General features: G+C 39.5%; 1 protein-coding gene across 1 annotated transcript in view; it reads left to right on the forward strand.

Moving 5' to 3' along the window:
- The window catches only part of LOC127001961 (calcium-activated chloride channel regulator 2-like), a 286,985-nt gene that overhangs the window by 203,924 nt on the left and 70,359 nt on the right, over positions 1–12,702 (forward strand). Inside the window, exons 7-8 of the mRNA XM_050867229.1 lie at positions 5,397–5,542; positions 12,300–12,518. Coding sequence (XP_050723186.1) covers positions 5,397–5,542; positions 12,300–12,518 — 365 coding nt within the window. The remainder of the gene's footprint in view (positions 1–5,396; positions 5,543–12,299; positions 12,519–12,702) is intronic.

The following is a 12,702-nucleotide window of genomic DNA, read 5'->3' on the forward strand; positions in this document are numbered from 1 at the left end:
AAAAATGTATGTGTGGATGGATGGATATATGTATGTATGTATGTATGTATGTAGGAGCAGTGTGTAGCGGGCTTTTTTTTTCATTGTTTCCTTTTTTTTGCCCTTGAGCTGTTTCCTTTGGTGTAAAAAATAAGAAAAGATATGTATGTATGTATGTATGTATGTATGTAGAAAATAACAAGGAAGGAAGAAGGCAATTGCAAACTATGAGATGAAAGTAGAAAAGGAAGAAGAGACAAGTTATAGCTGAGAAAATATTGTAAAAAGAACGAGACAGAAGAAAACATGATGGAAAAAAAGGCTAAAGAGGAGGCCAATTAAAGATCATAAAGTTGAAGAAAAAAAAAAGACGAAAACAAATCAAAACATAACTGAACAAAGATCGAAAACTTAAAACAAAAAAAAGGAGAAAAACAATGATTACTTACCGATTATTTGTGGATGAGTCGACGATTATCATTCACACTTTTTTTTATTTATTCCGACTCTATTTATTCGTTTTATTTATATATTATTTCTTTGTTTATTTATTTATTTATTTATTTTACTCGCTCCAACGCTATTACTTTTTCATTCTAACTTTATTCTTTATTCATTTTTTTTTTAGTTTCCTTTTTATTCATTCCACCTTCATCATTTATTTTCCTTTACCTTCCACATTAACATTATTTTCACGAGGAACACTAACAAGAAACGGAAATGAGAAAAAAGTTAAAAAGCAGCGTATGTAATTAAGTTCACGATCATCATTCCTATTTAGCGTTTTTTCTCCCTCAGTTTTTGCACATTATAATTTCACCTTTTTTTTCACGCGCGTGATGTGCTTGTTATTTATGACTGGAATCTGTGATCAGCCCGGCAACCTGCAATCAAAGCCTATTACCTGTATAAGTACCTCACCTAGTCTCTCTCTCTCTCTCTCTCTCTCTCTCTCTCTCTCAATTTATTTATCTATCTACCAATTTATCTATCTCTTATATACCTCCTCTTTCTCCTAATTCTTTTTTTAGCGTAACCGTATCTCTCTACCCCATATTTTTACCTCTCTCTCTCTCTCTCTCTCTCTCTCTCTCTTTAAAGGCCCACCTGTACGTATACCTGCCATTTTTAGCCATCATTCAACGTTACTCTCCCGGCCATTACCATCATTAACAGGCCGGCGCGTACCCTTTCACTGCGCCGGGATGTGCTGGGCGCCGTCGACAAAAGGTAGAGAGGGAGGGAGCGCTGCCGTACTCTTCATATATATTTTTTTTTTAGTCTTTTTATATGTGCTCTATGCTTTGGTGTGGGAACGTGTGGATGGAAGGGTAGGTAGAGAGTTGAGGGGAGAGTGTTTGCAATTGCTTTACCGTCTCTGTTTCTGTGTATGTGTGTGTTTTTCTTATTGCTATTGTTTTGGTTTCTCTTTGATGTTTTTTTAATTGTTTCCATGTATGTGTGCGCGAATGTATCGATGCGTTGATGGATGGACAGAAGCGGACATGAAGTGAGAGGTAAAGGTTCTAATGGCGGTGATGATTGCATTGTAGGACAAATGAATCGAAATTTGCGAGTTGAATTACTGTTACTATTACCTTCAATGCTACCACAGTGACTACTACTACTACTACTACTACTACTACTACTATTACTACTATTACTACTACTATTACTACTACTACTTCCCACACACACACTTTCACCATCTCACTTACTCTCTCCACACCCACAATCACCCCCACGCGCTCCTCCACCCTAGCACCCACGGTCTGCTCCTTCCACCGTGTTTGCTTAGGCCTGAGTCAGCTGAGAGGGTGGAGGAAAGAGAGGAGAGAAAGGAGAGGATTTTGATTTTCGACTTAAACTTGATAGGCGCGCTTCTGGAATTTAGATCAGACTCGGCGAAATTGAGAGAGGAGAGTGTTATTCTTCTACTGTGGATGCGGGAAAGGATTTGGGAGGAGGAGGAGAAGGAAGGGGAGGAGGAGGAGGAGGGACAGAGAGAGGAAGGGAATGAAAAGCAATGGAGAGGATAGGTAATATGATAAAGGGATAGGTTTGTGTGAGGTACTTTTAGTGATTTCCAAGTGAATGAAGTAAGGATTTAAAAAAGGAAAGAAGAAAGGGAATGGAAGTGTTTGTAAAAGGGATAGAAGGAAAAGGATATCGTACTGTAGTAGTAGTAGTAGTAGCAGAAGTAGTAAAAGTAGTAGTAGTAGTAGTAGTAGTAGTAGTAGTAGTAATTCTTCTGGGAATGATTACAGTGGAGGGAATAAAACAAAAAAAAAGAAAAATAATAACCATAGAAGAAATAATAGAATGGGGAAAAGTGAAACGTTATAATAGTGTTACGTCAAAATACAAAAAAAAGTTCATTGAATAAATCGATGACTATAACGTATATGAAGGCAGAATTACAGAAAACCGACGAGAGAGAGAGAGAGAGAGAGAGAGAGAGAGAGAGAGAGAGAGAGAGAGAGAGAGAGAGAGAGAGAGAGAGAGAGAGAGAGAGAGAGAGAGAGAGAGAGAGAGAGAGAGAGAGAGAGAGAGAGAGAGAGAGAGAGAGAGAGAGAGAGAGAGAGAGAGAGCGCAGCAGCAGCAACCACCGGATTATCTCATGTCAAAGGCTCACAATATTTGCCTGCGCGGCCTTTGAGGTGTTGAAAGGCTCATTTGATGCTCTTCATTTCCGGTGAGCCAAGAGTGAAAAGAATGAGGCAACTTTACGACGAACAGCCACCGGCAACAAGGCACAAAGAGAGAGAGAGAGAGAGAGAGAGAGAGAGAGAGAGAGAGAGAGAGAGAGAGAGAGAGAGAGAGAGAGAGAGAGAGAGAGAGAGAGAGAGAGAGAGAGAGAGAGAGAGAGAGAGAGAGAGAGAGAGAGAGAGAGAGAGAGAGTAGGAGGGGAACAATATTACTCGCCTCGGTCCGCTGCACAAAAATAATAACAAACTTTGCCCGCCACTAATTGTATTCCTAATTTCTGTGGCGCCTACCTCTGCCGGATTGCTCCTCCAGGTGGCTCTGCTCCTTTTATTTTGGGTCCCTTTACACACACACACTCTCTCTCTCTCTCTCTCTCACATTTGAATATATAAAATAATCCACCGTGACCCTGAGTTCCCTTTTTCTGACCTCCTTTTATAACTGGACAACCCGCGTGCCTGCCTATCCATCAGCCGCCTCACGCTCACCTGCTAGCTACCTGCCTACCTGCCTCTGGATGTGGACATAAACCATCACCTTTGCCGGTATTCACATTTTCTCATTATAGGGGAATTTACGGTACGCTTTCTCGTCACGCGAAGGTCTGCTACTCTAAAGGCGAAGATGAAGCAAAAGGCTGTTGAGAGCAGGGTTGCCAAATTATGGTACTCAAAACATCGCATTTATCAGTTCCAGTGCCCAAAACTTTCCTACCCACACAGATAACGAAATTCCAGTTAAGGTTCTCGTTAAAAGCATTACTTATTGGCGTTTGTTTGCGATAGCTGCGACTCAGAACCGGAAAATACGATGTGCTGAGTGCCTGAATACGATAATTTGGTAACCCTTGTTGGGAGCCTCCATTAAGTGAAGTATTAAGGGGGATGTTTTCATAAAGGCTCAAAAAGTGGGCCTGGTATAGCTTAGATTCATTCACCGTTTAAAACAACATGAACCATAGAGATGAACCACTAAGGAGCTTAAGGTAAATACAAGTAGGCGGGTGCGAGTTTATTTTTTTTATTTTTTTTACCCCATATTTTAGAACCCTAGCAAGATTAGTGCTTAAGCGTCCTTCTTTGAGGTAAATATGAAGGGAAGACTGCACTAAAAAGCTTAAGGTGACTATTATTATTACACTCAGAATTTTGCCTCACTCTTACTCGCGCGGCTAGATCATGGTTAGGTCAGGTTAGCTTGTTCAGGTCAGGTCATGTACGGTTTCCTTAGTAGGTGAGTTTTAGAGGGAATTAGGTTAGATTAGTTTGTGTATGTAGACTATTTACATATATTCTTCTGTATGCTTTGTTATTTTCGAAATGCAGAAGTACTGTGTTAATTAAATTTGTCATGTATTCTGTAGGTATCGCTTGAAATTATATTGAAATAGATATTTCATTACAATGTATCTTTGAACTATATTACATTATTCCGTGCATCATATGTCCACGTTGATGTAGCCTTTCATTCTATTAAATTGGTGTTTGGTGCGTGTTGTGAATTTATAATAAACGAGCGGCAGATTGGAAACCACTGAATAGCATGACAATTATTACATATGGAACCCGCCGATACATGAGGTAAACGTTTGTCCTCGACTCAGGAATGAAATATGTGCATGAATATATGAATAAAGACTAAATACAAAGTTAGACAAATAAATAAATAAATAAAAATAATGTTTCATGCAGCATACAGGGATATAACTATTCGACCTCGATGTGTGTGTGTGTGTGTGTGTGTGTGTGTGTGTGTGTGTGTGTGTGTGTGTTTATCCTCTGTTTTTTTTTATACGAAACTAACAATTTTTCATGTTACTTGCATAAAGCTGACCACCAGACAGCGCCACCTACTCGTACTCTGCCGATGGGTGATACTTTGGAGTGATAAAAAAAAGAAGAAAAAAAAAAAGTCCAAAAACGAAAAAAAAAAATCCTGCCAGTATAACCACATACATACAATCCAACACCTTTGCTGATTGGTGATGTTCTCTTCGCCTCACAACCATGATACTGGATTAATTAAGAATGTGCAAAAATGTATAATCATATTTTTTTTGCAGCAATTTACTCATGCACTTGAAACTTGTTATCTCTACCGACTGATTTTTTCTTATGCTTTCTTTATAGCCCGATTGTGTTAGCAGATACAGTCTGTTTTTTCGTGGTTTAAGTTCATCTTCATTTATAATTGTTTCACGTCAATCAAGAAGCAAAGCAAACACTAGCTGTGACTATTTATCTCTTATGCATTTACAAACTAACCATATTTTTTGTAGTTTTTTTTTTTTTTCACGGACTGACTATTGTTTGCTTCATTTATTCATATATTATTTATTGCATTGACAAATTAGCCATTCATTTATGTTTCTAATGGATTGACACACTAATATTTTGATCTGTTTTTGCTCTCACTGACTTACTTTCATTTCTTTTTGCTATTATTTTTTCGTTTTATTTCATCGACAGCTATGTATTCCCATCACGTATTTCTTACATTCATAAACTATCCATTTACTTATGTTACTTAGTCATTCACAAACCCATTTATTTCTGCATTGATTAACTTTCTTTTATTTAGTTTTCTTTTCATTTCATTATCTACCTTTTGTTTCTCTCGCATATCTCTGGCATTCACAAACTGCGTAGCCATCCACTCATGTGTCTTATTCATTCACAGACTAACCTTCGACTTCTCCGTTCTTGCAGGCACGCAGTCCTTCGCCGTGCTGGACGAGGGGATCGGCAGTGACTCCAAAGTGTCCATGATGGTTGCTCTTATGGACTCCCTCTACGCAGCCCTCGGACTCTTCATAAAGGATGCTGAGAAGCTCCCTCTGGTGGTGCATAAGCAGGTAAAGCTGGTGGCAGGAGTGAGAGTGAGAGGTGAGGGTAGGAAGACAGGTAAGGTTCGGGAAAGGTAAATAGGTGCTGAAGAAAAGATGAAAGGAAGGAGAGGTTAGGTTGAAGGCAAGACGAGGTTCGGGAGGAGTAAAAATGTATTGAAGGAAAAGATGAAAGAACAGAAAGGTTAGGTTGTGGGTAAGACAGCGTTAAGGAAGATAGGTGAGGTTCGGGAAAGGTAAAAAGGTGTTGAAGGAAAGATGAAAGGAAGGAGAGGTTAGGTTGAAGGAGAGACGATGGCAAAGAAGACAGGTGAGGTTCGGGAGGAGTAAAAATGTGCCGAAGGAAATAAGATGAAAGAAATACCCGTACAAAATAAGGATAGAAAGACGAGTAAGGTTCGCGAAGGCTAAAAAGGTGATGAAGGAAAGAAGATGAAAGGAAAGAGAGGTTAGGTTAAGGTAAGACAATGGTAAAGATGGGTGAGGCTCGGGAAGGGGAAAAGTGTGTTGCGGGAAAGATGAAAGGAAGGAGAGGTTAGGTTGAGGGTAAGACATTGTTAAGGAAGATAGGTGAGGTACTTAAGGATTAAAGATGTGTTGAAGGAAAGGGAATCAAAGGATGAAGAGGGTAGGCCTAGGAAAAGTAGAAGAGAGTTAAGGGCAAGAGAGTAGAGAGAAAGAACGATGAGGTTCAGAGAGATCAAAAATGAGGTGTCAAAGGAAACATGATGAAAGGAAAGAAAGGTTAGGCTGGCAAGAAGATAGTAGAGATTAGATGTCAGAAAATGAAAGCGAAGAAAGGTATAAGGTTGAAAAAGGTGTAATAGAACGGAAGAGAGAAAGGGTTAGGATAGGGAAAGGCTGGAGAGTGAGTACAGAATGAAAGAGGTTGGTAGGGAGGATAAGAGGTCAAGGGAAGGAGGGAGGCGAAGGGAGGGTAGAAGAATAGATAATGGACTAAAGAGGTAAGGTTGAAAGAAAGCGTGTGAGTTAGGGAAAGAGGATAGAGGAGATAATAGGAATGGAGGAGGAGGAGGAGGAGGGAGAATTGAGTGGATGAGAGTTTAGAGGAAAATATGGAAGGGAAATTAGATAGTAAGAACAGGGGAGAATGCAAATAAAATGTAAGGAAAAGGAAAATAAATGAAAGGACAGGTAAGGATAGGAAAAAAATATGTTGAAGCGTATATATAGAGTGAGATGATGGTAGGAATGACGAGAGAAGAAGCTTGAGAGAGAATATTGACTTTAGCGAGAAAGGGAAAATGGAAGAAAGGGAAGCTGAACAGGATTGGCAAAGGAATAAAGAGCAGGAGAACATCAGAGAGGATCGAAGAATGAGAAGCGAAGGAGGTAGAAGAGAAAGTGGATAAGGAGATTGTGAACTACGAAAAAGAAGATGGGGGGGACATAAGTAAAGTGAAAGGTAAAAAGAGAGATATGAAGGAGATAAAAAGAGAGATTAGGAGAGAAATAACAAAACGATAAGAGTGAAAGGTACATGAAGGAGGAGGAAAGGAAGAAAGAAACAAGGGATAAGGAAGGTAGAATAGAGGAAAGTGAAGAAAGTAGAAAAGGAGAAACACTAATAGAAGATAAACAAGGAGGATGACAGGAAAGAGAGAAAAATGAGGAAGAGGAAAGTGAGGAAAAGTGAGAAAGAGAGGAAAGAGGCGACAGTAGAAGAGAAGAAACAAAAAGGGAAAATAAAGAAGGAATATGAGAGGAGAGTGAAAAAAGGAATAAACAAAGAAAGGATGAGAGGAAAGAGAGAAAAATGAGGAAGAGGAAAGTGAGGAAAAGAGAGAAAGAGAGGAAAGTGACGACAGAAGAAGAGGGAAGATAAAGAGGAGGATGAGAGGAGAGAAAGAAGATAGGAATAAAGCAAAGAAGGGCAGGCCGAAGAGGAGAGAAAGGGGAGGTAGGGAAAGAAAAAGGAATAATACTTAACGATAGAAATATATGTTATTGGAGGTAATGAGGGAGGGAGGTACTTATCGCTGGAGGAATGGAGGGAAGGAAGGAGGGAAAGTTGGGAAGAGTGGGAAAGGAAAGTAGGAATTCGGTAGGTAATTACTTAAGGGAGAACTCTCTCTCTCTCTCTCTCTCTCTCTCTCTCTCTCTCTCTCACACACACACACACACACACACACACCACTTAGTCCTCATTGGGTTATCTTGTGAACTTCCTCTTCGCTCTTATCTCTCACTTCACTACCGAAATACTTTTATCAGACGGCACAGACAGCCCGCCGCCTCGCCCCTCCTTTCTCCCCCTAGCGCCGTTCAGTGACTCCCCTCCTGCCTAACCTACCCACTTAACCTTCCGTCTGCCTTATCTTTCTTTATCCTTTATCTCCTCTCCTCCTTCTTCACTAGTATGTGTTATCCTGCTCCTCCTCCTCCTTCTCCTCGATTTTCTTAATTTCCAAGGTTTTGTTTATTCTTTTTAATATTTTTACTTGTTTTTTTTTTTGTACTCTGGTCTTGTTTCCTCCATCTTCTATTTGAGTAGTTATTATTATCATTATTTCCTTTTTATTTCTCTTATCTCTTTTTTTAAATTTATTCCTTCCCTTTCATAGCTTTCCTTTATGTGTTTTCATCTCTTTTGTTTTTAATGTCCTTATAAAAAAAAATTCATGTTCCTAAACTGCCACGATCATATCATTCAGTCGGTCAATTAGCCAGTTAGTCAGTCGGTCAGTCTTTCAGTCAGTAGGTTAGTCAAGCAATCAGTCAGTCAGTTAGTTGGATAGTCAGTCACCCAATCAGTTAGCCAATCAATCATATATTTAGCCAGTCAGTCAACCAGTCAGTCAACCAGTCAGTCAGTCAGTCAATCAGTCAGTCAGTCACTCTCTTTCACTCACTCTCTAACTCACTCATTCATTCACTCTTTCACTCATTCACTCACTAATTTATTCACCTTCATTCTCTCACTCATTCATTCATTCACTTTTTCACTCACTCACGTTTTCACTCACTCACTCACTCACTCACTCATTCTTTCACTCTTTCACTCACTCACTCACTCACTCATTCACTCACTCATTCATCCATTTACTCACTCACTCACTTACTCACTCACTTCCTCAATCAGTAAGTCAGGCTGTCACTCACTCACTCACTCATTCACCTATTCACTCACTCACTCATTCACTCACTCACTCATTCACTCACTTCATCAATCAGTCAGTCAGTCATTCACTCACTCACTCACTCACTCACTCATTCACTCACTTCATCACTCACTCACTCACTCACTCAGCCACTCAGCCACCCAGCAGCCTCCATGATAACGCCATAAAGTCTCGTAATGATAGATTTTAAAGTCAATCACGTGAGAGAATGTTCAGGTTTATGAAGGAAGTAATTTTTTCATGTGACCGTTGAGAGAAAAAAATAATTGTCCATGAATTATACGGCAGAAAAAGTCTTGAATTAACGATGTAGATTATGAAAGGCTACTTCGGCCGAGGAAATACTGCCAGATTAGCGAATTTTTAGTATGAAATAAAAAGAGAGAAGTGAGGAAGAGGAAAGTGAGGAAAAGTGAGAAAGAGAGGAAAGTGCAGACAGTAGAAGAGAAGAAACACTAAGGAGAGATAAAAAAGAAGGATGAGAGGAGAGAATGAAGAAATAAATAAAACAAAGAAGGACAGGCCAAGAAGGAGAGGTAGAGAGAGAGAAAAAGGAAGAATAATTAACGAGGGATAGAGAGGTAGAATTACATAACGAGTTTGAAAGATGAGAGAGAGAGAGAGAGAGAGAGAGAGAGAGAGAGAGAGAGAGAGAGAGAGAGAGAGAGAGAGAGAGAGAGAGAGAGAGAGAGAGAGAGAGAGAGAGAGAGAGAGAGAGAGAGAGAGAGAGAGAGAGAGAGAGAGAGAGAGAGAGAGAGAGAGAGAGAGAGAGAGAGAGAGAGAGAGAGAGAGAGAAAGTATAGCAGGCAGGAAAGGAGTATGAAATGAAAAAAAATATATTTAGAGGTAGAATTATATAGAGAGTTTGGAGGTAGGAGACAGAGGAATAGAGAAATTGTTCACTGATAAAAAAAATTAAGACAAATTAGGAAGTGAAAGAAAAGAAGATTGAGAGGTAGAATTTTATTGCGACTTTGAAAGATAATAGAAAAGGAGAAATAACGTGCTAGCTTGATAAAAAAAAAAAGCAAAAGAAAGGAGAAAGAATTTCAGGCAGGAAGGGAGAAAGAGAGAATAGGGAGAGTGAGTGAGAGAGCAGCTTAGGTTTCTGTGAGCGAGGGAGAGTGTGAGAGAGGAGGAGAGGGCGAGGCTGAGACTGAGAGGGAGTCTGGCTTTTACCTAGCAACAGGAAAGTCGTTGAGAGACTATATTGAGCAAGTTATCGACATGTTTCCATACTGATGGTGCGAAGGGGCCCTGAGAGAGAGAGAGAGAGAGAGAGAGAGAGAGAGAGAGAGAGAGAGAGAGAGAGAGAGAGAGAGAGAGAGAGAGAGAGAGAGAGAGAGAATGACAAAATGGAAGATAAAAAAGGGAATATTCTGTAAAGTATTAAAAATTAGTCATCCCAAAGAGCGAAACTCACCCGGAAAATATTTGTGAAAGATTACAAAAAATAATGAAAAGAAAGTAATGAGAATATAGAGACAGAGAAATAAATAGGAGAAAAAGAAGAGAGGACGAAATTGAACATGCTGCAGAAAACAACAAATAGACATGCGTAAAGGGAAGAGAGAGAGAGAGAGAGAGAGAGAGAGAGAGAGAGAGAGAGAGAGAGAGAGAGAGAGAGAGAGAGAGAGAGAGAGAGAGAGAGAGAGAGAGAGAGAGAGAGAGAGAGAGAGAGAGAGAGAGAGAGAGAGAGAGAGAGAACCTGAAAGAGACAGACAGACAGACAGACAGATACACAGACACAAAAAAGGAGAAAAAAACAGGGAAACAGACAGCCATATATACAGACAGACAGACAGACAGATACACAGACAAAAAAGAGGAAAAAAAACAGGGAAACAGACAGCCATATATACAGACAGACAGACAGACAGACAGATACACAGACACAAAAAGGAAAAAAAAACAGGGAAACAGACAGCCATATATACAGACAGACAGACAGACAGACACAGACACAAAAAGGAAAAAAAATAAACAGGGAAACAGACAGACATATACAGACAGACAAACAGACAGATACACAGACACAAAAAGGAAAAAAACAGGGAAACAGACAGCCATATATACAGACAGACAGACAGACAGACAGATACACAGACAAAAAAGGAGAAAAAAACAGTGAAACAGACAGCCATATATACAGACAGACAGACAGACAGACAGACAGATACACAGACAAAAAAGGAGAAAAAAACAGTGAAACAGACAGCCATATATACAGACAGACAGACAGACATACACAGACACAAAAAGAGAAAAAACAGGGAAACAGACAGACATATATACAGACAGACAGACCGACAGACAGACAGACAGATAGACAGACACATATAAAGGAGAAAAACAAACAGGCAGACTGACAGATAGACAGACAGAGAGACAGATAGACAGACACACAAAAGGAAGGAAGAAAAGGCTGAGAGATATAAACAGAGGCAAACAGATAGCGACGTACAAACACACACACAAAAAAAAGAATATCAAAAACTAGGAAATAAAGAAAAAAAGGTTAAAAAAAAGAAAAGTCAAAGGTGATAAGGAGCTACATATGGCTTGACCTCCCGTCGTATATTTCTTCCTTTTCATCATTTGTTTCATCGTTTATTGTTTATTGTTTGTGTTTACTTGTCTTCATTTTACAAACTCATATAAAAGTTAGATTAGAAAATATCTACTTTCACTTCATTTTGTTTTCTCTGTTTACCGCATGTTTTTTTATGTATACTTTTTTTATTGCAGTCACTTTACACACACACACACACACACACACACACACACACACACACACACACACACACACACACACACACACGTAAAAATGCATACTTTTATTCATTTGTTTCTCCCACCAAGTAAGCTTTTTTGTATATATTTTTACAATCATTTTTTTCTTTGATGCGAACATTTCTTTTTTTTTTTTCTTTTTTTTTTAGTGTACAACAGAAAGCGCTTCGGAGCACTTTAGTTTATTTTGAGTCATCGCTTTTTTTTTTTTTTTCTTCAGACACGCGGATTTTTTTATGGCTTTATTTTTTTCTAACTTCCCTTTATGTTGCTTCACCGCCATTCCATTTTACTTTTGATGTATTTTATTAGTAACTCGTTTCTTGTTTTTCAGTCGACTTCCATTATATTTTTAATCATCCTTCTGCTCCTTCTTTTTCCTTTCATATATTTTACCAGTAACTGTTGATTGTACCACTTATCAGTAGACTAGTTCTCTTAGTTTAATTTTCTTCTTCTTTTATGTTATTTTACAGTTCAATATTATTATTAATATTATTTTTATCTCGACCATCTGAGTCATCCAGTACGTTTGTTTTAGCCGAGCATCACTCTCTATCTCCTCCTCTTTTTCCCCTTTCTTTCTGATCAGTCTTTGGTCCATATTCTTAAGCGTATCAGGGTACCTTAACGACTATTTTCCAAGGCCACAGAGTTTACCGGGTTTTCTTGTGTGATTTTTCAGGTTCAAGGTATGGCAGTATATCTCTGCATCGGTCCACCTATTTCGTAAATCAGTTCCCCGAACCTGACTTCATACCCACCTATTTTACCAACACGGCTTTGCATCATTGCCCATACACTTTTTACTTCTTGTGCGCCCTTTACAGGAGTTCCCTGGCGGGATCGTCAGCTACTCCCAAGGCTTCTTCAACATCGATGAGTCTCTGGGCGGGGAAGTGCGCTTCGCCCTCACCTACTACGACCTCGGCCACGTCGGCAACATGGTGAACCTGATCGACCCCAAAGGCCGCGTTGTGGAGACGATGCACATCCAGGAGGAAGACGGCGACGTGAACACCATCTTCATCACCCTGAGGGACGCCATGGTGAGTACTAAGAATATTGAGGGAGAATGGCTTGAGGAAAAGGGCAGAGGAAGTGCTAGAGTATCGGAAGGGTGAATTTTGAAAGTTAGATGAATAAGAGCTGAGGTCGGTGTTCTTAGACGCTCTTGCCTGTCACAGTAACTATTTCCAAAGGCCGAGCAGGAGATTAGCCGGGTTCTAATGA

The sequence above is a fragment of the Eriocheir sinensis genome, chromosome 22 (assembly GCF_024679095.1).
Source record: "Eriocheir sinensis breed Jianghai 21 chromosome 22, ASM2467909v1, whole genome shotgun sequence".
Taxonomy (NCBI): Eukaryota; Metazoa; Arthropoda; class Malacostraca; order Decapoda; family Varunidae; genus Eriocheir; species Eriocheir sinensis.